Source organism: Leuciscus leuciscus, assembly GCF_965113295.1.
Source record: "Leuciscus leuciscus genome assembly, chromosome: 15".
Classification (NCBI taxonomy): domain Eukaryota; kingdom Metazoa; phylum Chordata; class Actinopteri; order Cypriniformes; family Leuciscidae; genus Leuciscus; species Leuciscus leuciscus.
In genome coordinates, this window is record NC_138739.1 from 22,668,693 (window position 1) to 22,696,535 (window position 27,843).

The window sequence follows — 27,843 nt, forward strand, 5'->3', positions numbered from 1 at the left end:
TGTTTTGCTGTCCAAACTTGATATTTGCTCGCTGAACAACAGGTTTATTTTGATTTATCTCACTCAAAGTCAGCAAGCTGCATTTCTTCTCCAATACCTGGCCACCTCTCCATGTTTACTTAAAAATTTGTTAGCTTTCACAGACAAACACCACATGCCACCTTGACTACGTTATAGTCTCCTCCTTTCATACATTTCAAAGCAAACACAATGAAAGGTGTGACACGACAGATTTGTGTGTGACCCAGAAGCCTCTCTGTCTAGAGTGGGGATGGGTGTCGCTGCTTTGTTGCGGAAGAGCGCGATGAAAATGGGGGGATGGGAAATGAGTGGAACTGGAAGAATGGTGGAGGAAAAGCCCAGCTATGAATACACACTGCAGTCCTCATTAGCCCCTGGGTCCTAAAGCCCTCGGGATATTTCCCAAATCACAGAAATTAGCAAAGAAAATGGACCTCAGAATAGTCAATGCACTGTTGTATGATCTTTTTGAAGTTGTTTATCACCACAGTCCATTCAAAACTGTATATAGCTGTTAGGCCCGTTTTTGCTTGCCAAAAATAGCTTCCTGTATGAGGCCTAACACACTCACTGCCAATGATTGATGTACCAAATTATTACTTCAGTATTTGCAAGGCAGTGCTGCATTGATATTTATCAAACATATCATCCTTACAATTAATCAAACACTATCTTTAAAAAACAAAAAACATTTAGGATTAATTCAGCTTGAACTGTTTAACATGCACACTCGTTTTAAACTATATTTTGTACGTAATGTTTGTTTAAGTGCATTATTTATTTGTGGTTTTTGAGATTTATACATTTAAAAAAAATTGAGATTGGTCTACTTTCTTAAATTCAAATACACACTCGGTTGTGATTCGTCTTTGCTTTCTAGCATCTGCCAAAACCGCAACATAAAATTTGAATTCAACTAAAGTCTAAAATGTATACTTATCTCAGTTCAAAACGCTGAACATTTTAACTTGTTTTTCATTAAAAAAAACTGAAATCTCACACTAAAATCAAAACATTGACTTTTTTTAATCTGACCAATTTTCCAATCTATTGCAGGCATAAATAAAGGATGTTGTCTTCCCATCAAGTAACAGGTGGTAGTTTTCCTCTGGGGAATTTTCGCTCTTCTCCCTCCTGCGTTATGCTTCAGTTGTCTGCAATATTACTGAACAAGACAAAAATACCCTTCTGTTTTGTCAACAAGACCTTTGGGATTATGCATTGCAGTTGGAGACATTAATGAAACCCCAGGTTTTAGTCCCTGGACAGTTGATTTTCTTTACGATTGACCAAGTAGAGAACCCTCTCAAAAACAACAGGTAAACTAACAAATGTACCCAGTGTTTTAGCAGATGTCTTTATTGAACTGAAAGCACCACGGTAGGCTGATGTTGTCTAGGACATAATTAGGGTCTTTTATTTTTAGGTTCAACCATATAAAAAAGTGTTGTGGAAACTTCCTCCAGCCAGGTAGTCTGTAGTAGTTGACTGATAGCAGGTAAACAAAGGGAGAGGAGGTCGACGCTGCTGTCTGTGCTAATCGAGGAGGTTGGGTGTGTCTGTAGCGGGTGAATCCTGAAACAAACAAATATAGATAAGGATAACTCGTCTACAGATGTGTTTGACCAGTAGAAATGGTCAAATAATTGCAAGTTGTTAAAATTACAAGCACATAGGTTTTTTTATATTTACCCCAAATGGTTCTGCAAATGCCCTGTAGCCGCTGTATAAAGGGTTTGGGATGGATACTAAAGCAGAGTTTCCACCACCTTTTGTGGAAGCACCATCTTCATCATCATTCTGTTGAACGATAAATAAGGCATTACACTCATTCATCTTCAACCAGAATCAACATTGGCTTGGCTTTTCGGAGATGGCGAGAATTGAGGGATTTGAAATGTTGTGAAAGCAATGCGGAGATGTATTTTTTATTACTCAACAGGTGAGTAAAGTATTTTATTAAACAGATAAATTGCCATATGTAGCTCTCTAACAGATTTCATTGTAAAGCATTATCTGTCGTGAAGGGTCAAATTCATCCGCACAGTCATAGATAGATAGATAGATAGATAGATAGATAGATAGATAGATACAACACAGACAGACATACAGTTTTATGTAGCTAGAAAACTAGTAGAATTAGAGTCAGACATTTAGGTCAAGTTTGTACAATGTTAAAGTGTCTTTGTCAAGTCAAGATAAATATCTGAAGCTCCATTACGCCAACTTACCTTGAAGTACTGGAAGCGAAAGGCATCATTCTTGTGCTTGAAGAAATAGTATGCGAGCCCAGCGACAATCCCAACAATGGCGATGACAATCAGCACAGTGGTCACTGCGACACCGCTGGACTGTGAGATCGGAAGGACTGCTGGCACCTGAAAATTAGATTGTAAATTTCACCGTATGTAACACCATTAACGACTTTTATAATTAAAATAATGGATGAATGGATGGGTGAATGGATGGGTGAATGGATGGGTGAATGGATGGGTGAGTGGGTGGGTGGGTGGGTGGATGGATGGATGGATGGATGGATGGGTGGATGGATAGAGGGATGGATAGAGAGAGGGACGGACGGGTGAGTGGGAGGATAGATGGATGAATAGAGGAACGGACGGAAGGATGGATGGGTGGGAGGATAGATGGATAAATAGAGGAACAGACGGATGGATGGGTGGGAGGATAGATGGATGAATAGAGGAACAGATGGATGGATGGGTGGGTGGGTGGATGGATAGAGGGATGGATGGATAGAGGGACGGACGGACGAATGGATGGGTGGATGGATGGATAGAGGGATGGATAGAGGGACGGACGGGTGGGTGGGAGGATAGATGGATGAATAGAGGAACGGATGGATGGATGGGTGGATGGATGGATGGATGGGTGGATGGAGGGATGGATAGAGGGATGGATAGAGGGAGGGACGGACGGGTGGGTGGGAGGATAGATGGATGGATGAATAGAGGAATGGACGGATGGATGGATGATGGATGGATGGATGGGTGGGATGATGGATGGATGGATGGATGGATGGGTGGGAGGATAGATGGATGAATGAATAGAGGAACAGACGGATGGGTGGGTGGGTGGGTGGGTGGATGGATGGATAGAGGGACGAACGGGTGGGTGGGAGGATAGATGGATAAATAGAGGAAAGGACGGAGTGATGGATGATTGGGTGGGTGGATGGATGGGTGGGAGGATGGATGGATGAATAGAGGAACGGACGGATGGATGGGTGGGTGGATGGATGGATGAACAGAGGAACGGACAGATGGACGGATGGATGGGTGGGTGGATTGATGAAAAGTGCAAAACATAACTGCTGCAATCTAAACCATTGGTGTAAATGCAATTATCCATGATCCTCTAAATGAATTCTGCCTCTACATCCATAATGGATAAAGCAGAGCAGTTCACCAATATGCTCCATTGTACTCATACAAAAGTGGCCACTTACTGGAACAGGTGGAGCTCTCAAAGGCCCATCAATGACATGGATCAGACCATTGATGGCTGGAATGTTCCAGTCCAATATAACCTTCTTATTCACCAGTTTTTGGGGTTGAGAGTTCTGTGGAAACCAATAAAGCATACAGATTGCTTGACATTGTCTAGAAAGTGATCCCTGAACGGTGTAAAGCTGCGTGGGTTTGTTTACCTCAGCCTGACTGGTGGAATTGGAGGGAATCGTTACAATGAGGTCGGAGCCCAGTTGAGACGGGATTACAGTGTTGTGCTTCATGTCCTCGTAGTAGTGAAGACTATTGATGCTAGATATATGATACTGCAAATCCCTCAATGATAAAGTCTGAAAAAGGACACAAACTGAATCAAGGCCAGCAGAGAAAGAGCGTGTCCAAATGGTTCCTCCTTTCTTTGTTAGTTTTCACACTTAAAAAATGTTCATATGAGAATTATTTTGGGCTTATATTGATAATCACCTTGTTTGCAGAGAAACCGGCGTTATGAGGTACAAAAACTGTAATGTTTAAAGATTTGTCAGACAAGGACTTCAGCAGGTTCTTGCCCTCCTCTCCATCCTCGGCGTACTTCAGTAAAGTCTGTAGAAGGAAACCGACAGGAAACATGACTCCATTGTTATGAAATTAGAGGAATGTTCCTTGTTGAAAATATTACTTAATTTCAATTGGCAGCAATTGAGTGACAAAAAAATCTATTCACTTCAGTTGTTGTTTTTCATTAAGATTTGTTTTTCATTGCTTAATTTTTCCTTTCTTTAACCAAAATTATTAAAAACAAAACGTTTTTTTGGGAATATGTTTTCCATCCGCTTTCCATCCTGTTAGTCTTTTGCTTTTAATTAGAAAAGCCAGTTCCTTGATGACATCATCCTCCAGGAAGTGACATTATTTTGGAAGGGAAACAACAGCAGAAAACATCTCTAAGTTTTAGCAATGGATTTAATGAATTCTGTGATGTTTTGTTAGCTGGATTCCAAAAACATTCATCCTATCATCCTAACTTTAGCGCTTTATTTCCCTCCTTTTAATTTCCTTGACATTGGGTAATTAATCAAAAGATATAAGTTGTAATTTATAATTAAAATTATATGTTATAATTAATGTTTAAGAGACTGACCAGGAACATATTTCTGAATTTTGGGATCAGTAATATTTTAATGTTTTTTTCTCACCAAGGCTGCATTAATTTGATAAATTACAGTAATATATTGTGAAATATGATTACAATTTAAAATAACTGTTTTCTATTTTAATCTATTAATAATAATTAATTCCTGTGATGAAAGCTGTATTTTCAGCATCATTACTCTTCAGTGTCACATGATCCTTCAGAAATCATTCTAATATGCTGATTTGATGCTGAAAAACATTTATTATTATCAATGTTGAAAACAAGTGTTGCATCATATTTTTGTGAAAACCGTGATACTTTTTTTTTCAATATTCTTTGATGAACAGAAAGTTCCAAATAACAGAATATATTTGAAATATAAAAACTTTTATAACATTCTTAATGTCTTCATTATCTCTTTTGATCAATTTAATGCGTCCTTGATGAATAAATGTACTAATTTCAGTCAGAAAACCCCAAACTTTTGAACAGTAGTATAAATACTTGAGTTTACGGTAATGCACAGTACAAGTTTACTGTAAACATTGTAAACGCGACATTGTTTTCTGTAGTTTGAGGTTACTTACTGTGTAAAACACTGAAAAATTGGAAATGGAGGCCACAACCGAGGCCAAGTCTCCATTACAGAATTCCCCGCTTCCAACGTATCCAGGTCCACATTCACAAGACACCTCTGTATAAGATAAAAATGCCCGTCATTTCACATCAAGACTGTTTAGATTCTGTGAAATGTTAAATTACATTTTAAATTAGAAGCATTTCCTGACCATTCATCCTGTAGCAGTACGCATCGTACGGCCAACTGGCGTTGACTGGGTCTTTGTACAACACAATACCGACTTGATTGTCTCCACATTTAGCAGAGGGAAACCGGATCGGATAGCCCACTTTCTTCCCATCAATCCATCCTGCCACACATAGATGCATTCCCAACTGGAACAATAAGAAAAGCTTTATTTTATAATGGAAATTATCCAGCCATTACTCCAGTTTTCACTGTCACATGATCCTTCAGAAATCATACTAAAATTATTTGGTGCTCAAGACACATTTGTCATTATCAATCATTATCAATGTCAGAAAACAGTATTAATATTTTTGTGCAAAATGTGATGCATTTTCCATTGATCGTTGCTGAATGAAAAATGTATGATTTAATAAAGATTAAGATTTTTTTACTTAAAAAAAAAAAAAACCTGCAAAATTGTTTGCAGAACCGCTGTCTAAAGCTGCATCACATTTACTGTAGCTTGGCGAAATTACACGAGCCAAATTCTATTTCAATAGGAATCTGCATGTTCAGTTTCGCAGGAGGGCGAAATGGTTCCCCATGCAGTTTTCGCTTATATTCAAGTTGGTCATGTGAATTCACCGCACCAACCAACAGAAAGCTGCTCGGTTTGAAAGTGACTTTGATGTGTGAGCCTTGATTCATACATTGACAATAGGCCTTTTTTGGCAGTGATATTTTTTGGCAACTTAAGCTCAAAAGCTGTTGCTGTTATGACACGGTAAATGCAGGATGTGTGCAGTCTTAAGTCGGGGTCAAATGTCACCTGTTGCGCATCAGACAGCTGCGAGACCGTAGCAAGAGTGGCTCCCTCAGCCTTACAAGCTTCCTGTGCTCGGATGAAATCCAGTTTATACTTCCCCTCAGAAGAGCGCAGGTGGAAAACACCTGCTGTTTTTGCTGAAACGCAAGAACGAAAGAATTTGTTTCTAAGGTAAGACACTACAGGAAAAAGCACTGTTTCATGCATTGGTCAAATTTGAGATTTTGGGCTATTTGGACAATTTTCAGATCAGTGGAATTAAAACATTTATTACACTTTATCTACTTGTGTCTGTAGATTTCAATTACAATACACATCTTTAAAAGCCGTGAGTCAGAAATCTCCACTTCAGCAGCACATGCATACACCAAACTTTGTGTCTTGCCTTAACAAAAAAATGTTTGTTAACTTTTTGAATTGTAAAATCATACTGTGGAAATGAAGGTCTTTGCAAATCGCTTTGGGGTCGCAGCCACCGTTCTCCTCCAGACAGCGGTCAACAGGGGGCACCACTTTCTCCAAGCACTGGATTCCGTTTCCCACGTACCCCCTGAGACATTCGCAGCGCCTCATGTTCTGCCACAAGGTAAATGTTACACATTTCGTTGAACTTTAACAGCTCTCGGCAAATAACAACAATGAAAAGCAAAAGTTGCACGTACAGGTCCTCTGTAAATGCATTCTGCGAAATCGCTGCAGCCACCGTTCGGCTCCTCTACACATCGGTTGATGGGCATGCAGATGCGTCCGTCTCCAGAGTATCCGGTCTGACAGGAACAGCTAACGTTGACACCGGTCTGCAAACAGTCTGCTTCTTCGTGGCAGCCTCCGTTATATTCACTGCAAAGATCCGGAGCTAAAAAAAAAAAAAGAGTACAAATGTAGGATGAAATTCGATTTTATCCATTGGGAAGCATCCACAATAGACTACGAATGGGTACACTTCTTGTTTTCCATTACAAATACCTGAAAATTCTTAAATCAAGATACATATACTTGAGAAGGAAAATGATGGAAAGGAAATTAAGGAAAATGTGTATTTATATTTTTTCATAAAACAAGACTTAAAGGGATAGTTCACTCAAAAATGAAAATTGTGTCATCACTTACTCAACCTCGTGTTGTTCTAAACCTGTATGGGTTTCTCTGTTCTGTTGAACACAAAATAAGATATTTTGAAGAATGTCGGTAACCAAACAGTTGATGGACCCCATTGACTTCCATAGTGTGAAAAAAAAATACTATGGAAGTCAATGGGGTCCATCAACTGTTTGGTTACCGACATTCTTCAAAATATCTTTCTTTTGTGTTCAACAGAACAGAGAAACCCATACAGGTTTAGAACAACACGAGGTTGAGTAAGTGATGACACAATTTTCATTTTTGAGTGAACTATCCCTTTAAGACTTAATATCTTAAGTGAGTTTATGGCAATAGGACATGTGAATTTAGAATAGACATCTTACAGTCGGTTACTCTAAAGACCCGTTCACACCAAGGGTGATAACTATAAAAATATTGATAAAGATATAGTTCTAAAAATAGTTCTAAATATAAAAGAATAGCAGAGTCCACACCACAACTATAACGACAACATCACAGAGAAAATATATACGTTTTTAGAACAATGTTTTCCAGCTAATGAAGGATAAAAGCATTGACAGCCAATCAGAATCCATAATACTTTGAAGAGCTTTAGCATTTAAAGCAGAAGACAACATAACTGGAGCACGCGCTTAGAATAAACAGAATGATATTGTTTTTTATAGTTATTGTTCTTGTTCTTAATACAATAGATGTGATTCAAAACCCACCCGTGCAGTTGATGCCATCTCCTCCGTAGGGCGGCACACATTCGCACTGATTATTAGGGAGGCATACTGCGTTGAGATCACATGCGGGAGAGCAGACCGGCTTGACTTCTGTTAAATAACAGGCAAAAGAGAGTGTCGGTTAAAAAAATGCTTTAAACAAACAACAAAATGCACTTGATAGAAAAACGAGAAAATTTACATTTAAAATTATGAATTGTTGCAAAAAATCACTGCCCCAAAAAAAACAAAACAAAAAACAGGATTTTGTCTTGTTTTCCAGTATAAAGATAACTGAACTTGTTTCAAGGTAATATAATAAATATTAATCATTATAAAATAAATACATAATAAATGTGTTTATTTTTCATACACCAATATAATATATTTTTTTCTTCTTTTTTAGTATAAACATCACAAAATCTGGTTTCATTTAATATCGTCAAAATGTAATAACATTTTATAAAAGTAAATTTGTCTTGTTCTAAATACTTTTTAAATTACCTAAAATATTGAAGATTTTTTGTTTGCAGAATTGTAAGTGAGTAATTGTATGGAGCCCATAAAGTGACATGGTGATGGAAAAAAATATGAAATGGGGAAAGCAAACATTTTGCGAACGAACACAAAGTTTGTCAGGGGAACTCAAAAATGTTGCAAACGAACACAAATTGTCTTGGGGGAACACAACCATTGTGCAAGCGAACATAAAGTTTCCCGGGAAGACGAAAACATTTTGCGAGCGAACGCAAAGTTTCTGGGGGGAACTCAAATATTTTGCGAGCGAACGCAGTTTCTCAGGGGGACACAAATTTTTGCGAGCAAATGCAAAGTTTCCCAGGAGAACACAAACATTTTGCTTGCGAATGCAAAGTCTCTTGGGGGAATGCAAATATTTTGCTAGCGAACACAAAGTTTCTCAAGGGAATGCACAATATTTGTAAGAAAAAGCAAAACATTGACCTCATTTTTCGACCCATCTCATATTTTTTTCCTCCACCATGTCCCTTTTAGGGGCTCCCTTTAGGGGCACCATGGTGATATTTTTCAACAATTTATTTCATTTCATTGTTGAACAAGTCAAAAACATTTTCTCTGGTAATCTATGCAGATTTCGTCTCGTATTTAACCCCAAACATATCTTAATAATCCAATACATTCAATACAGTTTTCCATGTGAAGCCTGCTCTTACCGATTTTTGATTCACAGTATTTACCAGTCCACCCCTCTTGACAGAAACAGCTGCCATCACCATCCAGACCGTCATTACAATTGCCATTGCTGGTGCAGTTACATGCTGTAAGAAAAAAATTATAAATTGTGAATTATAGCTGTTAACAAAGTAGAGTAGTACAACTACCATAAAAATACATTTCAATATAAAAGTCATCAGTCTCCAGTACCTCGTGAATTTAGAAAATTGAAGTTTATTTTTCTTACCCTTTTGGAAAATTCTCAAATTTTCTTCTTTAAAGCATAAACCTCACTATATTTTTGTGAGATTAATGCAAAAAATTTAACAAAGACCAAAAACTATTCGAAAAGTGTGAAAACTGACAATGATTTCAATTAAAATGGTACCAGCCAACTTGTCAGTAGCTCTATTTTATCTCCTTCAAAAAGCCAATTTCTACCAACAGTTCTGTTAATTTTGGACTCGGTTCCTACATATTATGTAGTACTCTGCATAATTATTCTTACAGTTCGGTTCTCTGATTTGCCTGTTCACTTAGTCTTCACCAATGCTTGTGCATATTGCATAACGAATTGTTTAGGAATAGTTCACGGATTTAAAACAGGGCTGACTGAATGGGTTACCTGTGCAGTTTGGCCCAAAGTGATTCTTTTCACACAGCTCACAGCCTATGCCAACAAAACCACTGTGACATTTACAAGCTCCTGTGCCGGTGCGCCCGTCATCGCAGCCTCCATGCTCTCCACACGGCGCCTCGAGACCACCAGGACACACTAAACCACAAACCAACACAGTTTTACACCAACTGGCTGCATCATTTCATGCAACATATGTTCAATTCTCACCTTGACAGTCTCTTCCGAAGTGGTTTTTACAGCACTTTGCATCCCACGTCATTTTCGTACATATCCGATTACAGCCAAGCCAATCTCTGTAGGAGTTGTATCCGTAACCGTACGAGTACAAACCGTAATAACTGGGCCGTCTGTACATGTAAGGGGAATAGGGTCGTCTACATATGCTAGTTCTGTTCTGTAAGAAGAGATCGGTCTGGATCAATGCATGCTACGTTTGTATAAGCATAAGTCAATATAGTGCTGACTGCAAAAGCTTTGTTAATGCAACAGAACCAAAAAATATTTAAAAAGTCAATAAAACATCATTAAACCAAAAAATAACAAAAAGTAAGTCAATAAAGTGCTGACTGCTGAAGGTATGTTAACGCAGCAGAACCACAAATCAACAAGATATGATGAGATACACTCACTGTGTCCTCTGATCCGATGGGACAACGGGATTGCAAACCGCAAGAACCGCAAGGTCCCTGAAAACAAACAACGTCGTTATCACAACGTTAGGATGGCCCATGTGTTTTAATGTTCAAATCACTCTGAAGCAAGTTTGTTGTACCAGTAGTGGAACTAAGTTGAACAAAAAAAATGCACAAACTTTTCTGCACACGTGCTTTTTTCCAATTGTGCTTTACTTTTTATTTTGTGCCATTTTTGGTGATATTAATAATCTCACTTAAATTTCTAAGAGCATGAACATTATCTTAGTCTCAAATCAACAACAAGTTTTGTACCTTTATTTCTATGCTTGCGAAGTCATCGCAGCGAGCGCCAATGCTCGGCGGCTCCAGAAGCTTATCAATCCCATGAGCGATTCCTGAGTCGAACTGCATGTTTCGCGCTACGATTCTGGCATTGTTTCCATTGATTAAGATGTCGCCCTGAAAATCAGTCAATGAGACGTGAGCAAATTTACATTCAATAAAACGCCAATGAATGAAATACTTCAAATGAATTCACAATGGTGCAGGGTGTAGTTCCCAATCTCATATTTCAGACTTTTTTTTATCAGGATGTGTTAGCTAAATTGGCTTATGTCAAGTTTTAAATGTTCGACAAAGAGAAATTAAAAAGACAAATATGTATTCATATTTCTAATAATAAATATTTCGTTCCAGTTCTGATATTTTGAATTCTTTGCTAATTATTCCTCATCCAAATACTTACAGTTAAATCTTTGTTGCAGCTGAAGGTGAGCTCTGATCCAATCAATGTTTCCAAGCTTTTCTCAGCAGTGAGAGCAACAGCAACTACCTGGAAACATACAACCAAAACAGTTTTGTGATCCTTAAAAGAAAGTACTATGGTACAGTGACGCTATCAAATGGTAACACCATGGTACTTTGATATATAACTTGATTTCATTAAATGTTTTAAATCATTTCACAAAATTCAGTTAGGTTTGAGTTTCATTTACTCTCTGGTCGCGGACTATGTGAGCTTTGAGGTAGGCTTGTAGTTTATCACGATGGTCTTCACTGTACAGCCATGTCTTTCTATCCTCGGGGAGTCTGTTAAAAACGTCATCCGTTGGCCAGAACATGGTGAATGGGTAAAAGGGTTGATGTTGCACTACATGCATCAATTCCGCATCCTGTTTAGATGAAGACATGACAGGCATGATGTTTTTGGAAGACGTTTGTAAGAATAATGCATCTGGATTGATAACCCAAAAATCTGAATCTACAGCAAAAATATTACCTGCAGGAGCTTGCTGAAGATTTTGAAGCCATATTGTTCAGCAGCTGCTGTAATGTTCAGCTGCAACATAAATTGAGTTTCACTTTGTGGAATGATATTTTTATAAAATATTTTATTTTTTTCACAAACATGGTAGCCATTGGTTGAGTTACATACAGTAGTGTTGATATCTGCCTTGCCCGTTAGTTCATACGGAAAGAGGACCTTGTCTATAAAATGTATGACTCCATTGGAGCACTCAACGTCACTGGTGATGATCTTTGTATTGTCATTGATGTACACAACACCCTGAGAGACAAAGGCATATGGTTCAAATCAACTTTTCCAATAAGGGGAAATGATTTGCAGAGACATTTTTTCACCTTTGTAGGGGAAATTGTTATAATCACCTAATTAAATGAATCTGTGTTGTCTTTTATATGTAAAATTATTAGATGTATTCAATTCAATTAATCAATCAGAATACTATAGGCTATTGCCAATAAAATTGTATCAATCTCCACAAAAGTCATCTTTACACTACAAACATGGCATTTACCGTTTTCTTTATGATGCTTAATTATTTTCAAAGGTGGAATAATTGTTTTTTCGCCTCAGTATCTTGAATTTGGAAGGCATTTTTGTTCATTTTGGTGGCATTTTTTCCCCAAGCCACTGTTAATTTCCGACCTTAATTCAGAGAAAAATTCAATATCGAAAATACAAAATGTGTTTGACACTTCAAGTACTCACATCTCTTACGCTGAAGCGTAATTTATATCCGCTACTGGTGACAACTTCTTTAACAGATTTGAGGTCTGATTCACGCAATTCTTCACAACTGACAATGTGGTAACGCAGCAGATCTGACATGTGACTTGAATTTATCCATGGTTCAATCTGTGGAGTCTGTCATGACAAGAAATTATATGAAATAACAATAGAAAAGATTTGAAAACTTTTTGATTTGTGCAAATGTACAATGGTGTACACTATTTCTAAAGAAAAAAAAGTGCCTTCGCAATCTTGCATGCATTTAACTTTTAACACAACTTCGAAAAACAACATTTATTATGTAACGCCTACTTTTTTACTATCAAATCAATACCGATATATTAAAAAGTCTATTCTTAACTTCTTGAATATCAGGTGACATCAGATTAGGTAAGCAAACTTCTTAGCACAGGAGATGAAGTGACTTATAATGTTGTAATATTTTTGAGTGATGCAGTTTGTGGGAGCGCAGCATACCGAAAAGTTTGCGACATAATCTGCATGAGGAGCAAACACAGTGAAAGGTCCTTGACTGTACAAATCTCGGACTCTCGCTACCTATAACATACACATATTTCACATTATTATTGTAAATATATTTCAAATATATAAAGAAATTAGCTAGTTTAAACATGCACTTACACCTAAACTTCTTCGCAACCATGCTGCCTCAGGAATACGAAGAAGCTCCTGCAATAAATTCAGAGATTCATTTTAAAATCAGAAGCTGTTGTTTATCATGTTTGGTCAATCATTATATTTAACCTTAAAATTCATCTTAAATGATACTAACTCTACTGACAGTTCCTGCACACTTAAAACCATCTCCTTTGTAGCCAATATAGCATGTGCAATTACGTTCCCCATCACCGAGGTATCTGCAAAGAGCATTAATACTGCAGTCGCCATTATTCTGTAATAAAAACAAAATAAAGATTATTGCATACAAAAATACCTTATAGATTTAAAATAATTTGCCATAATACTGTCTTTGAAATCTGTTACCTTCCGACAAGGATTAACTGCAAAACATCTATGTCCAATGGAAATAAAACCAGGCTTGCATGCACATGCAACCTGTAACAAATGTAATGCACAACATTTTAATGTTCACTTCTTAACGTTAACACTTGTTGTTAGGCATTAACTATAATTGGTGACACAAACCCTGTTTGGTCCAGTTTTCATGCATAAAGCATTTTTGTCACATCCTCCATTGTCCACTAAGCAGGCGTCTATTTCTGTAGTGAGAACACAATTAAACAAGTTTAAAAAAGTAAATGCTTGCAGACAATGCAAAACTGATAATTGAGCCCAATACAGAGCCCTGAGGCACACCCTAAGCACACATCACATGTACATGAAACGGTAAATAAAACATAATCAATGCTAATTATAATACTAAATTAACATCAAAGAAACCATAGGCAGCAGACCTGCACAACAACAACAACACTATAGGAATCAGAAAAGTTTTAAATGCTAAACAAAAATAAAAATGTCGCACAGATGCATTGATGCACATGTCAAATCTAAAACACAAATTTCATTGGATCCATGCTACCCATTTGGATATTACAGGAAGTGAATCACTCTTTTACCGAGACACACAACCCCATCACCAACGAAGCCGGCTTTACATGCGCAGCTCCTTTCACCGGGTGATGTTTTTGTGCAGTTTGCATTTGTGGAACACCCTCCATTGTCTGTGGCACATGGGTCAATTTCTGTGGAAGGCATATGCAAAGCATTTACAATGTGTATTCAGAAAGTAAACAAGGTGAATATTGATTTCACTGTCACTGAGAAAAAAAAACGTCAACGACAAACTTAGCAATGAAACAGACAAACCTTTGCAAAAAGTCCCGTTACCCTTATAACCAGCGGTACAGGAACAAGTTGGAGGAGTCCCTGAACCTCCTGAGATACAGCTGGCAGAATAATATTTAACTATAAACACTGATGAATTTGTTAAAAATATAAAGTGCCTTATATGTATATTTTACATACTTACTTGGCATTGACATCACAAACTCCACCACAGGCATCATCAACTACCGCTGCAAAATACACATTTTTATGACGTCAAGTGCATTAAGGTAAGAAACATGCGATCTGACACAAAATGTTGCCATTTGACCTTAATACTGACCAACAGAGCAACTCACTCCCTTCCAACCTTTGAAACAAATGCATTGCCCATTTCCCTCCATACCGTCCAAACATTTGCCATGTTCACAGTGACATTCTGCCGAACCAAAAAAATTGCTTTACAAGGGTCTGTTCAAAAAAATGTGAACAACACTAACAGAATGCCAAGATCATAGAATGAAAAAATTGCTCATAGATGTTACCTGACTTGCAGTCTTTTCCGTATCTGCCAGGTTCACACATCTCACAGGCCGTTCCATGGAAGCCCTCTTTACAGAGACACTCCCCGCGGCCGAACAGCCCGTCCTCGCATTGACCGTTGTTGGAGCACCAGTTATCCACAGTCCCAGGACATTTGGAGCATTCATGCCCGAAGTATCCTGGACAGCAGGAGTGGTCCTGTAAGGAAAGTTATTATGAGTTCTGAATTGGAATCTGAATTTAAAGGTGTAAACCCGACCAGTCCAGCACACAATACTCCGGTCCAAAAAGCATTTCTAGCACCGCGATCTTGATTTAACACATTGTATTGTTCCGAAACGTGTCCAAACAGAAGTATAGCTTGCATATTCAGTGTTGTCGCAAGTGGGCGCTGTAGAAGAGACTATTATAAACTCTTCTTCTATGGTTAGTCTTTTCTTTCAGGGTCAATGAATGTCAAGACGAAGCAACAGTTTGAAGTTTGTTAAACTGTCAACATGTTTATAGTTCAGTTTAAAATAAAGTATGAATATAGCACAAAGCCTTACATCCTTCCTCGACATCCTTAAAGGGATAGTACACTGAAAAAAATTATATTGTCATTATTCGCCCTGATGTCATTCCAAACTTATAAGACTCAACTTCGAAACACAAATGATTACATTTTTAATGAAATCTACAATGTTTCTGTCCCTCCATTGAAAGTCCAGGTAACCAAAACTTAGAAGATCTAAAAATGTCATAAAGTCATCATAAAACAAATCCATATGAATCAAGCACTTTCATTCAAGTCTTATGAGGAGATACAATTGCTTTATATGAACAGATTTAATTTTGACTTTTATTTACAGAAACCTCTCAGATTTCATTAAAAATATCTTGAAGATGAACCAAAGTCTTATGGGTTTGGGGGGTAAATGATGACAGAATTGTAATTTTTGGGTGAACTAACCCTTGCACCGTCCTCATTGAAATCGATGGATCTGTAGCGTAAACTCAAGTAAAAGTGCCCTCAAGTACATACAACAGGACTGTGCACCACAATCAGTGACGTCTGAGTTTGCATACTTGTTCAGTAAGCTTCTGACCTTAGAAAATTAGGTACCTTTGTTGTTCTCAAACAGTCAATGTGACAGCCCGGCACCATTATTCTCTTTTTTCCAACTCTTGTCCTGTATTTACAGTTTGACTTCATATTTGGAGGGTACTTTGGCTGTATCTGAAGAAACGATGAGAAGAACGAATCATAAACTTCCTTTTTCTTACTTTTACCATTATGAATAACATGAAAGTTAAGAACAAACTAAAACAACAATGAACCCATCTTACAGGTTTGGCATCATAGAGGCATTTTGGTGCAGCAGTACAATCTCCACAGCGGCCCTGCAAAGAAAGCAAACGTTCCTTAGCTTTGTTCGTAATGCCACTTCGAGAAAGTAACCTCAGAAGTACCAACAGAAACTTACAGAAATTTTTAAAAACACATCTTTACTGCAGTGGTTCTTGTGAAGGTCTAAGACACGTGGGATCCCGAACACTGTGCCATGCCTCGTCTCAATGAAGCTTCCATTTATGGGAACGTCATTGGCCATCGTCTGGAGTTTAGGAATAGTTAATCACAACTATTTTCATCTAAGCACTGTACAGAACATGAGTTGTTGCCAGTTGTGCAATACCTGATTTTCAGTGTCCACATAAAACATGATCTGAGTGCCATTTCCCAAAAACGTGTTTTTGAAGAGTCCATGGCCCAAGTGTTCAGGGAAGAGTTGCTCGCTTGTAATTACATGATATTTTACAATGTCTCTGCTCTGTTGAAAAGAGACAATTTCGTCAACTTCATGACTGATATGATCAAACATTGTTTCAAAAAGTTTCACTCACCAGTTGTGTAGAGTTTGTTTTATTCAGGTACTCTTTTATGGCACTGTCATACGGGACAAAAATGGTGTAATCTCTAGTTGGGATACTGTTTTCCAAGTCGTAAAGCTAAAAAAGTAGAAACAACTATGCTTGTGTAACAAAATCAGTATTCAGTTATTATGTTACTCTTTTTGAAAATATTGAGCAAGTTAAATCTCTGGGTAAATGGCAGAAACTCACCAGTGCCGCCTGCCTGAAAAGGCTGAATTCTGGCGTGTTGTTTAGGACCTTCATCAAAGTGGGAGGTGGTGGAGGAATATCAGATAGAGCGGGTCGAAGAACCTGCGAGAAAAACAGATTTGTTATGTATAAAAAATGTCATATTTCACAGAATGAGGTGAATAATATGGTCTATTTCAGAAGAAAATCTGAGTGATCTTGGTAAAAAATTTGGCACCACAAAGCTAGTTTGCCAAGGTGCTGTTAAGGTGTTCTAAATGTTTTTAGGGTGTTGCTCTGTTGTTGCTAGGGTGTTGCTATGCAGTTGATAAGATGTTCTAAATGTTTTCAAGGCAATTCTATGCAATTGCCAAGAGATTTTGAGTGTGTTCAATGATTTTGCTATGTTGTTGCTAGGGTGTTTTAGGTAGTTGCTAGGGCATTGCTATGCAGTAGCTAATGTGTTCTACATGTTTTTAGGCCATTGCTAGGGTGTTGCTATGCAGTTATTCTGGTCTCTAGATATGTCTTGGGTCCCTCCTTTCATGTAAGTCCATGGGAAATCCCATTTTCTTGTTTATTGTAAACTCGTTGCACAAAAAGTGTGGAATGCACTTAAGTTTAATACTTTTGGTTTGGTATTTTAAACACCAGACACCATCTTTGCAAAGTTGAATTACCGTGTCAATAATGTGAATGCACCCATTTATTGCCTTGAGGTCTGGGACAAGAATGGTAGCATTGCCGATCATGAGCTCCTAGGGACACAAGGGTGAACAGGTCAGTGAAAGATTACCAATTTAAGGCTGTAATTAATCCGAGGGGTGGGGTTTGTGTGACCGTTACCCCGCCGTTGCTTTGCACCTCCCATTTAGTCTTTCCTATAGTCTGGACTGTTTTACCAACTTGCTGCAGTAAGTCTTCAGAGGTGTAGATCCCCTCTAAAAAATGAACTCTAGACAGAAATTGCACACAGGAAATTATCTCATGGTATTTATTCTCTTCTGCAAACCTCATAAATCAGTTCTCAATGTCAATCCAAACACATACTGTAGAAGGTGAGGCAGCCTGTAATAATCAAACCAAAAAGACTCGTCTGAATCGCTGAGGTTCCTGAAAGCAACTTTAGATGGAACCAAAGCCGTGACTCGGCTGTCACTCTCAATCACTTTGTGCCTCTGAAGACAAACACAAAAATGTTGTTGAATAATATTTGTTTAATAAATAATACATTTTCTTTCAATCAGGTCACTATAATTTTTTGTAAACAGACTCATTGACAATTTACTCAAGTAAAGATGTACTTACTTTAAGGTAGCGATTGAAATTATAAAACATAGAATTTCCATCTAGCTCCTGAAAATAAAAACATTAATAAAGAAATGGGTTACACTTTATTTTAAGGTGTATTTACAGTGTAATTATATATTTAAGTACTGAGTAATATTACTTAACAACATGTATACTACTGTATAGGGTTAGGGTAGGATTAGGGTTTGGTTGAGGTTTAGTTAAATTAGTTTAATTTACTGTTATTACTATGGTAAGTACATGTAACATATGTAACAAATTAATTTGATCCAAATCAGTTTTTTGGAACAAATCTATTGTGAATATGTCCATTGTGTATATGTATTTGTGTGTGTCCATGATGTTGACAGCCGATTTAAATCCTTATGATTAAAAGAATGCGTCATCTTACCATAAGTATGTTTCCATAACACGTGAGTCCGTCACCTTCGTATTCTCTTGGGCATGTGCATTCACGTGTTCCAGGACTCTTCAATTTACACAAGGCCTGGAAACATTTTCGGGCAGTTACACAACATTACATACTAGCATAAAGGAGTTTTAGCCTTAAATTTAGCCTCATTTTGACTGGTTATTATGTTGTACATTGGAGGCAAGGATGAAATACAGACCAGAGAATGGCAGCCTCCGTTATCGGACAAACAGGGGTTGACGATTTTACAGACGATGCCATCTCCCATGTAGCCTTTCTTGCAGCTACATTCATTCTGAACAGAAAGATAAGTCGAGCAAAACTCAGGTCTGGATGTGCAATGGTAATTTTTCTGGTATAAATTCAGTCTCTTTCCTAAAGTTCCTTCGGAGAATTGCAAACTTGCATAAGTCAGAAAATAGTTGTCAAACAATAAGGAGTACAGAGCTATAAAATAATTGTGGATAGCAGCTCAGAGCATTTGAAATTCAAAGAATTTGATGAGAAATATATGAGTTCATATTGAGATCTCTGACTTGATTGCAGACTTTGGTATTTGAAACATTATTGAGATGTCTAGCCCTTGCATTACGTAAAATGTCTGGATACCATGATCGTGGTTCCAGGTCAAATTGCCCCTAATTGGATTGAATACAATTCACTAAATGAATTGTTCATTCACTATGAAAAAATAAAATTAAAATTAAAATCAGGTAAAAATAGTAAAATGTTAACATCAATACTTCTTAAACATTACAAAAAAGTTAACATAAGAACTGGGGGTTTTTTTAGGGTTTAAAAAAAAAAAGTTTTTTTCACAAAATGTGAATATTATAAATTATATTATAATATTATACATTTTGTGTATTTTTGTGTGCTTTTCTGAAGCTTAAAAAATAGAGCATGGGTTCGATTCCCAGCCAAATTTAAACACAGTTATATTTCTTCAAACTGTCAAATGCAAAAAAAAATTATATAAATATCATCAGAGGCTAGTTGAGAAACTGACAAATTACATGTCAAATTGACCCTCTAACATCCTAATCGCTATAGAAATTTCGTACACACATTCCACAACACAAACTTCCAAGAAAAAACATCTTAGGATAACCTGTATTTCTAACTCGAAAATGTGTTCTGGGCAAATTGACCCGGACTAGAGACTAATTTAAGGACTAGAGAAGACACGTAGATGCAAAAGGCTTTCAATTAGAGCTCCATTTAATCTCAATACTGTCTAGGAGAGACAATTGATATATTAATATTTTTCTGTCCTACAGGTTAACTGTATCCTCACATAGTCTAGACGGATTTTTGAAAAATGGCCTTCTATAAGAAGTGAAGAGCATTTATGGGTACAAGTCGGGAACCGGCCTACCTTACATATTTCAAGGGTGCTGAGTCCAAAAAAACTGGTTCCCAAGCGAAATTTTGAGTTTTTTACCTTCTAATTTGCATATCAAAATGGCCGCCAAATTGCCTATCTTGCTCAGTCGTTGGGCCATTTTCCCCTAGTTTTTTTGGAAGTAGGCAATCAAGATGAGGAAATTAAGTTTCTAGATCATAGTCAAGGGTCAGAGCAAAGATATAATGGAGGCTCACTGCCTTTTTTATGTATATATATGCAAAATACCAACTTTTAAGGTGAAATTAAGCATTATTTGTGTAATTTTTTTAAGGCCGACATACATATTCAATCAATATCACTCTTAAATGTTCCCAGTGTATATATGATATGTGATGTATTCCATATTACATAATAACTAAGAAAAACACCATTGCAAGTTTTTTTATGCAAATTAAGGCGAGACACTACAGGTGAATAGGGTAACATTTTTAACTAGCAGATATCACCATGAAACTTTCACAGTTGAATACCTACATTAAGATGAGAAACAAAATGTATTACAAGTTTTCTGTAATTTAATGTTTAAATATGCAAATTAGGCCATATCTAATCAAATATGCACTAATTTGCATAGATTTAAAACAACGAAATCTGAGTATTGGATAAAGCCAGGTTAAAAAAAAATTTTCATTGTGTTCACATGTTAGATGGGAAAAAAAAATACAGAGGGATTTATGGATATCTACTTTTGTTATCCTGTAAATCAGAAAATACTGTCAATAGCCTTAAAAAAATGATTTTCGCCATGTTTTTTGGAATAAAATGTTATATAAATCAGGCTAGGAATAATATATTTACAAATCCCTCTGTAAATGTCTTCATAATATAACATAATATAACTATAACTAGGTACAAGTACAAAAGTTTGGTGTAAAGGTGCTACTGAAGTGGAGCGTCATCCATGTGGTTTCCTTAGTCTGCTTCCGAAGCATTCACCGGCCCCAAGCAAAACACAAACAAGACGGAAAACAAAAACACCAAAGAATCGACGACGAAAGTTAGGCTTTAATGCTCCAACAGAGTAATCCAAAGAGGTACATCCAAACACAACTACACATAGACGAGACTCAACACGAAACACAAACTGATCTGAACTTAAGTAGTTAGAGGATAATGAGACATGAACACCTGAACACAACACACACCTGAACTGAGTAATGAATCAAATTAACAACCATGAAGACAAGCTAACCAAGGTGAAAACACAAACAGAGTCCATGTGGAGAAAACTAAAAATAACCAAAACCAGATAACCCTGAAAGGAATACAGCTTTCATGTATTATGTGCTCTATTTATTGCTTTTTATGGCAAATTTATAAGTAAAAATAATAAAATTATATCATTGTGTTAATTCTTTTTTGTAGTTTTTGTATTATTATTCTATTAAAATGAATGAACTATCTATTAAATATGACATGAATATGAGAACAAGTGAACAAGTTATTTATTTTCATTATACCATGTAAAGTTATTATCGCATTATTTTTTAAGGTGTAAAATAGTTATTTCTACTGGCACACACAAATTTCGTCATCTTAAGCTGCTCACTCAATTTCATTTCTCTTTTCTCCATAAAGTACATGTGCCATTCACTATAATGAACAAGTGAACTTGTGACCGATTTCAGATGCATCTCAGATGAAACTGCAAAGAAAATGACAAATTATGACCCACAGACAAAACTTCATAATAAAAGTCAGACAAAAACAATAGTTGAAAACCAAAAAGAGCAGAATTAGACTGTGGACCGACTAGACGTTAAAATTTAAGATATTTTTATGGGCTGGCCCCACTCTCATGGAACCAATGAAAACTGCTATTTGATAGAAGACTATAGTGGGCCACACATGGTTGCTGCTACTACATACAATATGGGAGAAAGGGTTTGAGGTTAGAGAAAATATTTTTTGAAACATTGTCCCAAATGTCCAAGGCTTCTGAGAGGGGGGTGTAAAACGTCTCGGTTACATATGTAACCCTCGTTCCCTGAGTAGGGAACGGAGACGTTACATCATGACGACGAATGGGGTTTCGCTTAGAAAGCCTCTCATCTTCGAGAAATAAAACGAGCCATTGGCAAAGAAATGCCATGGGTCTGCGGAATTTGCATTGCGTAACTCCGCCTTACCTCATGGGTATATAAGGAAGTATGCTGGCACCATGCAGATATGTTTCTTCGCCGAGGAGCGGCAACGTACACTTTCAGGGTGGAGGGAGACTGCCTTCGGCCCAACCCTTCTTGCAGGAAGGAAAGCACGACACTGATCGGGCATTTTCTGGGGTCTTCTCTGCGAGAAGAGCACCAGGTGACGAAGAGGTTCCACTTCAACGCGTAGGCATGTCTCGTGGACGATGCTCTAGCGGAAGTGATGGTAGCCACTACCGCTGGTGGTTGGGTACTCAAACCTGCCTCATCCCATCCAGGAGCCACACGTGAAGGTTCCAAAGATCGGGATGAGGGTACCATAGGGTGCACCGTCCCTGATAAAGCAGGTCGTTCCTCAGAGGGATTGGCCAAGGAGGTGCTGTCGCGAGGAGGACTAGTTTGGAGAACCAGGTCCGGTTGTGTCAATGAGGGGCAACCAAAATTACCTTCTTCCTGTCCTCCCTGAGCTTGCACAGGGTCTGTGCAAGAAGGCTCACTGGGGGAAATGCATACTTGCAAAGGCCCCGCGGCCAGCTGTGCACCAGTGTGTCCGTGCCGCAATGGGACGAGTCGTGGGAGGCAAACAGGTCTACCTGTGCGTCCCCGAACTGATCCCAAATCAGCTGAACTGTCTTTGGATGGAGTCTCCATTCTCTAGGGAGAGGCTGAAGCCATGAAAGCACGTGAGCATCTTGAACGGATGCCTGTGAAGGGATCGGTTCAAGACGTGCAGGTCCAGGATTGGCCGTAACCCACCGGTTTTCTTCGGTACAATGAAGTAAGGGCTGTAGAACCCGGACTTCATTTCGGCTGGAGGGACAATCTCGACTGCACCTTTCGCCAGTAACAGGGGCATTGCCACCCACCATAGTGTAACGGACTCCCCGGAGGCGGGGAGGAGATCGTGCGAACTGAATCGCATAGCCGAGCCTGGTGGTTCTCTCAACCCAGCGGGACAGGTTGGGAAGCTCTAGCCAGGCTCCCAAGAACTGAACCAGCGGGGTCATGGGAACCACAGACGTACCCTCGGTAGGGCAGCGAAGTGGAATGAACGGTCCGGACGTGGGCGGCGTAGCGACCCGGTGTGGGGGCACGGTCATTGCCGCATCCTGACAGAGGAGGCCAGGGAAGGACCAGTGTTCCACGGGGGGCCTGCTCTGACAGAGGTCTGGTGACAGAGGGGGACAAGAGTGGCGAGGCAGAGCGTCGCACACTGCCATCCATGGCCTCTTGGGACTCGGAGGAAGGGGCATCAGTTCTTAGAAAAAAGATTCTCCCCCGGCCCTCCACCGGGGGAAGGAGTGGTCCTGCTACCAGCTCCTGAGAAGAACTGAGCCCTAACTCCAAGCTGCCCATCTCAGGAGTGCTGCTTAGCCTGGCGTTTTGGCCGGCTAAGGGGCGGAGACGGGCGGTGCCGTCCTCCTGCTTGGGGCCGGTGAAGGCTTCGGAAGCAGACTAAGGAAACCACATGGATGACGCTCCACTTCAGTAGCACCTATACACCAAACTTTCCAGTCTTGTACCTAGTTATATTATGAAGACATTTACAGAGGGATTTGTAAATATATTATTCCTAGCCTGATTTATATAACATTTTATTCCAAAAAACATGGCGAAAATCATTTTTTTAAGGCTATTGACAGTATATTCTGATTTACAGGATAACAAAAGTAGATATCCATAAATCCCTCTGTATTTTTTTTCCCATCTAATATGTGAACACAATGAAAAAATCATTTTTAACCTGGCTTTATCCAATACTCAGATTTCGTTGTTTTAAATATATGCAAATTAGTGCACATTTGATTAGATATTGCCTAATTTGCATATTTAAACATTAAATTACAGAAAACTTGTAATACATTTTTTTTCTCATCTTAATGTAGGTAATCAACTGTGAAAGTTTCATGGTGATATCTGCTAGTTAAAAATGTTACCCTATTCACCTGTAGTGTCTCGCCTTAATTTGCATAAAAAATGAAATCTCAGACAACTTGCAATGGTGTTTTTTCTTAGTTATTATGTAATATGGAATACATCACATATCATATATACACTGGGAACATTTAAGAGTGATATTGATTGAATATGTATGTCGGCCTTAAAAAATGACACAAATAATGCTTAATTTCACCTTAAAAGTTGGTATTTTGCATAAATATATACATAAAAAAGGCAGTGAGCCTCCATTATATCTTTGCTCTGACCCTTGACTATCGATCTAGAAACTTAATTTCCTCATCTTGATTGCCTACTTACAAAAAAAATGGTCCAACGACTGAGCAAGATAGGCAATTTGGCGGCCATTTTGATATGCAAATTAGAAGGTCAAAAACTCAAAATTTTGCTTGGGAACCAGTTTTTTTGGACTCAGCACCCTTGAAATATGTAAGGTAGGCCGGTTCCCGACTTGTACCCATAAATGCTCCTCACTTTCACTTTTTGGGCACTTCCCATCTAGACTAACAGGTTATTTATCAATCCATGTGATGGTATCAGGATCATTACCTGTCCTGGGGCAGTCGGGGAGCAGTCTGCACTTTCATGACATCCACCACGACTCTCCAGCAGGCAGTTATTGATCTCCACACACAGACTCCCATCACCGGTCCATCCTTCCATACAAACACAGTTCACCTTTCCAGCATCGTACGTACACATGGCCTATTAAACACACACACACACACACACACACACACAAAAAGAGTTAAACCGACTTAAATACCTGAACATTGTCATATTGCGCATGTTTCAGCAGGTTGTATAATAATGAATACAAAAGTTGGCTTTCATACTATTTCTGCTGGTTTTCATAGCATTTCCTAACCTTCTGCTGATGTAACTAAGGCTGGTGGGAGAAATTACATTTACAGACTACTTTCTAATATAATATAAGTAGCGATACATTTCACACTGTAGGAGTTGCTATGAAAGGCCATTTCCACCACATAAGAAAAAAAAAACATTCTTTGGTAAAATGTGAATATGACATAAAAAGTCGAAATTAGGACATCCTAATTTTTTTTCCTTTTTTTTTTGGGCTCATCCCCAATCTCCCTCTACAATTATTTATTAACCTTCTTGGCTTCTTTTTAATGGTGGCACACTGCCAATTAGTTTATTATTATTATTTCAATATTATCTTCACTCTTATAGCTAAACAATTTTCACAAAGGGCCAGAGGTTTCTTAGCTTTGCTCATAATGCCCTCAGACTATTCTACTAAAATATAATATATTTCTAATGAAATTACTAATACATTCTAGCGAATATGTTAATCTTATAATGAAAAATCTGATTCATTCTATTGACATAAACATTCGGTTCCTTCTGCTTTTGTGCCAGCAAAATACAGCTCTGATTAAATTATAAAAGATGTAATCTGATCAGAATTATCAGGGTTTTATTTTTACACATTGCATCCTTAAGTAACTCCAGTGCTGTTATCTACTTTTTGTTGAGGTGCCAAAATTCAACCCTGGCCAATGCTGGAAATCATTTTCATGTGTCAGTTTGAATCAAAGGGGCGACTTTGAATCGCTGCAACTTCTGAATTCTGATGTTCTAGTAAAAACAAGGCAGACATCACTTTATATTTGTTCTACATCTGAGGGCTAGAGGCAAACTGCTGGAAAATAAGGGAAATACATGTGTCTCACATTGACGTCGCAGCCTCCTCTCTCAGGATGGAGGCAGAGATTGGTTTCAGTGCAGGTGTAACCGTCTCCTTCGTATCCAGGCAGACAAACACACCTACAGCACAATGTGCGATAGATCAATAACACGCCAAAGATTAACAAGTCGGCACATTACAACAGTTAAACACAAAGACACTGATACAGCTAAGATGATTGCTTCAATGGGCAGTGCAGAGTAAAAGTATGGGGTTGTAAAAAACGTAAAAATAACGTTTGTCAAAATACTGGCCGAAAATGTTGTCTAAAATAAAATAAAAATCTGATTGTAAAATAAAGAAAATTAAAATGATGGGAATTGCAGGGTAAAAGTATTTGATTGTAAAACAATCAAATATCAAAAACATTTCTAAAATTAAATTAAATTAAATTAAATTAAATTAAATTAAATTAAATTAAATTAAATTAAATTAAATTAAATTAAATTAAATTAAATTAAATTAAATTAAATTAATTAAACAACCATGACAGTAAAAAAATAAATAATAATAATAAAATAAAGTAAAATAAAATTATGGGAATTGCAGGGTAAAAGTATTTGATTGTAAAACAATCAAAAATATCTAAAACATTTATAAAATAAAATAAGTAAAATAAAATAAAATAAAATAAAATAAAATAAAATAAAATAAAATAAAATAAAATAAAATAAAATAAAATAAAATAAAATAAAATAAAATAAAATAAAATAAAATAAAATAAACAACCATGACTGTAAAAAAATAAAGAATAATAATAAAATAAAATAAAATAAAATAAAAGGATGGGCATTGCATGGTAAAATTGTAAAACTATCAAGCATAAAAAAAAATCTAAAATTAAATAAAACAACCCTGACTGTAAAAAATGTATAAATAAAATAAAATGATGGGCATTGCATGGTAAAAGTATTTGATTGTAAAACAATCTAGCATTAAAAAAAATTCTAAAATGAAATACAATTAAATAAAACAACCCTGACTATTTAAAAAATAAAATAAAATAAAATAAACATCCGGGCAGTCTATAATGATCTACACATCATGCTCAAGTGACACTAACATGGTTTGTCCATTGTTGTAGACACATTTGGCGTGAACGTGGCAGTGCACAAGGACGCCGTCTGAATTGCAAGGGGTGGGGGTCTGGTCACAAAGGTCCCCTGAAAACCCCTCCAGACAGGATCCTTTCCTACACAGCCCCATACTGCCAGGCCTGCTATCACAGACGCCATGGACACAGCGGCAATCTACAGGACCGAACAGAGCGCAAGGAGAGGAGAAGGTCACGACCGCTGGTACTGCATCAGCGGCGGGTCACGGTTTGGTCAAAGAGACAGAACAAAGTACTTAAAAAAAACCATATAAGGTATATAACTTCACCTTCATCACAGTTCTCTCCATGTTTGTTGGGGTCTGAGCAGAGGTGACACCCTACGCCCTTAAACGCTGGTTCACACTTACAGGAGCCGTTTCCATAGATGCCGTCAAAACACTACGGACGGAGACATGACAAATAAACAGCAACACTTTCTTCTGCTGAAGTCGCGTTCATAGTGTCTTCATACTAACATACTTACAGTTCCTTTATCATAACATGGGTGCTGGAAACCTCCAATGCACGGCTTACAGTCCGGCCCATAGAAACCATTGCAACACTGCGGCGTCTGCAAACAAGATGGCAAAACATCTCACAGATTATTCATTATAAATAATTCAGAATATTTATTGATCAATGCATTTGAAGGAACTAAGACCTTGTTTTCATACCATCTGAGTAATGTTGCAGTATTTGGCACAGCCTTCCTCGAACAACAAGTATGACCATCGGCGATCAGGAAGTGGCTCGCAGTCTTTAAGATGACCTGTCTATCAAGTGGGGAAAAAAAAGCCCAAATGCAGCTTTTGTTTGAATAAATTATGTTCAACACTCTTGTCAGTGGTCCTCA

General features: G+C 37.7%; 1 protein-coding gene across 1 annotated transcript in view; it reads right to left on the reverse strand.

Annotated features, from left to right (window-relative positions):
• Positions 1-1,357: 1,357 nt before the first annotated feature.
• The window catches only part of stab1 (stabilin 1), a 41,197-nt gene continuing 14,711 nt past the window's right edge, over positions 1,358-27,843 (reverse strand). Inside the window, exons 20-69 of the mRNA XM_082137604.1 lie at positions 27,665-27,763; positions 27,475-27,561; positions 27,278-27,389; positions 26,958-27,144; positions 25,881-25,974; positions 24,730-24,885; positions 18,866-18,961; positions 18,646-18,741; positions 18,252-18,299; positions 17,994-18,121; positions 17,790-17,898; positions 17,624-17,701; positions 16,965-17,066; positions 16,746-16,850; positions 16,538-16,672; positions 16,328-16,456; positions 16,191-16,244; positions 15,967-16,080; positions 14,864-15,059; positions 14,662-14,757; positions 14,524-14,569; positions 14,361-14,440; positions 14,111-14,236; positions 13,677-13,750; positions 13,515-13,586; positions 13,303-13,422; positions 13,152-13,199; positions 12,987-13,067; positions 12,489-12,644; positions 11,913-12,044; positions 11,757-11,816; positions 11,473-11,649; positions 11,223-11,309; positions 10,790-10,936; positions 10,472-10,528; positions 10,050-10,236; positions 9,828-9,977; positions 9,202-9,306; positions 8,012-8,119; positions 6,860-7,053; positions 6,629-6,773; positions 6,201-6,334; positions 5,412-5,577; positions 5,211-5,317; positions 3,972-4,091; positions 3,689-3,838; positions 3,488-3,601; positions 2,253-2,399; positions 1,714-1,821; positions 1,358-1,596 (exon numbers count right to left, since the gene is read on the reverse strand). Of these exons, the coding sequence (XP_081993730.1) occupies positions 1,558-1,596; positions 1,714-1,821; positions 2,253-2,399; positions 3,488-3,601; positions 3,689-3,838; positions 3,972-4,091; positions 5,211-5,317; positions 5,412-5,577; positions 6,201-6,334; positions 6,629-6,773; positions 6,860-7,053; positions 8,012-8,119; positions 9,202-9,306; positions 9,828-9,977; positions 10,050-10,236; positions 10,472-10,528; positions 10,790-10,936; positions 11,223-11,309; positions 11,473-11,649; positions 11,757-11,816; positions 11,913-12,044; positions 12,489-12,644; positions 12,987-13,067; positions 13,152-13,199; positions 13,303-13,422; positions 13,515-13,586; positions 13,677-13,750; positions 14,111-14,236; positions 14,361-14,440; positions 14,524-14,569; positions 14,662-14,757; positions 14,864-15,059; positions 15,967-16,080; positions 16,191-16,244; positions 16,328-16,456; positions 16,538-16,672; positions 16,746-16,850; positions 16,965-17,066; positions 17,624-17,701; positions 17,790-17,898; positions 17,994-18,121; positions 18,252-18,299; positions 18,646-18,741; positions 18,866-18,961; positions 24,730-24,885; positions 25,881-25,974; positions 26,958-27,144; positions 27,278-27,389; positions 27,475-27,561; positions 27,665-27,763 (5,658 nt within the window). The 3' untranslated portion in view covers positions 1,358-1,557. The remainder of the gene's footprint in view (positions 1,597-1,713; positions 1,822-2,252; positions 2,400-3,487; positions 3,602-3,688; positions 3,839-3,971; positions 4,092-5,210; positions 5,318-5,411; positions 5,578-6,200; positions 6,335-6,628; positions 6,774-6,859; positions 7,054-8,011; positions 8,120-9,201; positions 9,307-9,827; positions 9,978-10,049; positions 10,237-10,471; positions 10,529-10,789; positions 10,937-11,222; positions 11,310-11,472; positions 11,650-11,756; positions 11,817-11,912; positions 12,045-12,488; positions 12,645-12,986; positions 13,068-13,151; positions 13,200-13,302; positions 13,423-13,514; positions 13,587-13,676; positions 13,751-14,110; positions 14,237-14,360; positions 14,441-14,523; positions 14,570-14,661; positions 14,758-14,863; positions 15,060-15,966; positions 16,081-16,190; positions 16,245-16,327; positions 16,457-16,537; positions 16,673-16,745; positions 16,851-16,964; positions 17,067-17,623; positions 17,702-17,789; positions 17,899-17,993; positions 18,122-18,251; positions 18,300-18,645; positions 18,742-18,865; positions 18,962-24,729; positions 24,886-25,880; positions 25,975-26,957; positions 27,145-27,277; positions 27,390-27,474; positions 27,562-27,664; positions 27,764-27,843) is intronic.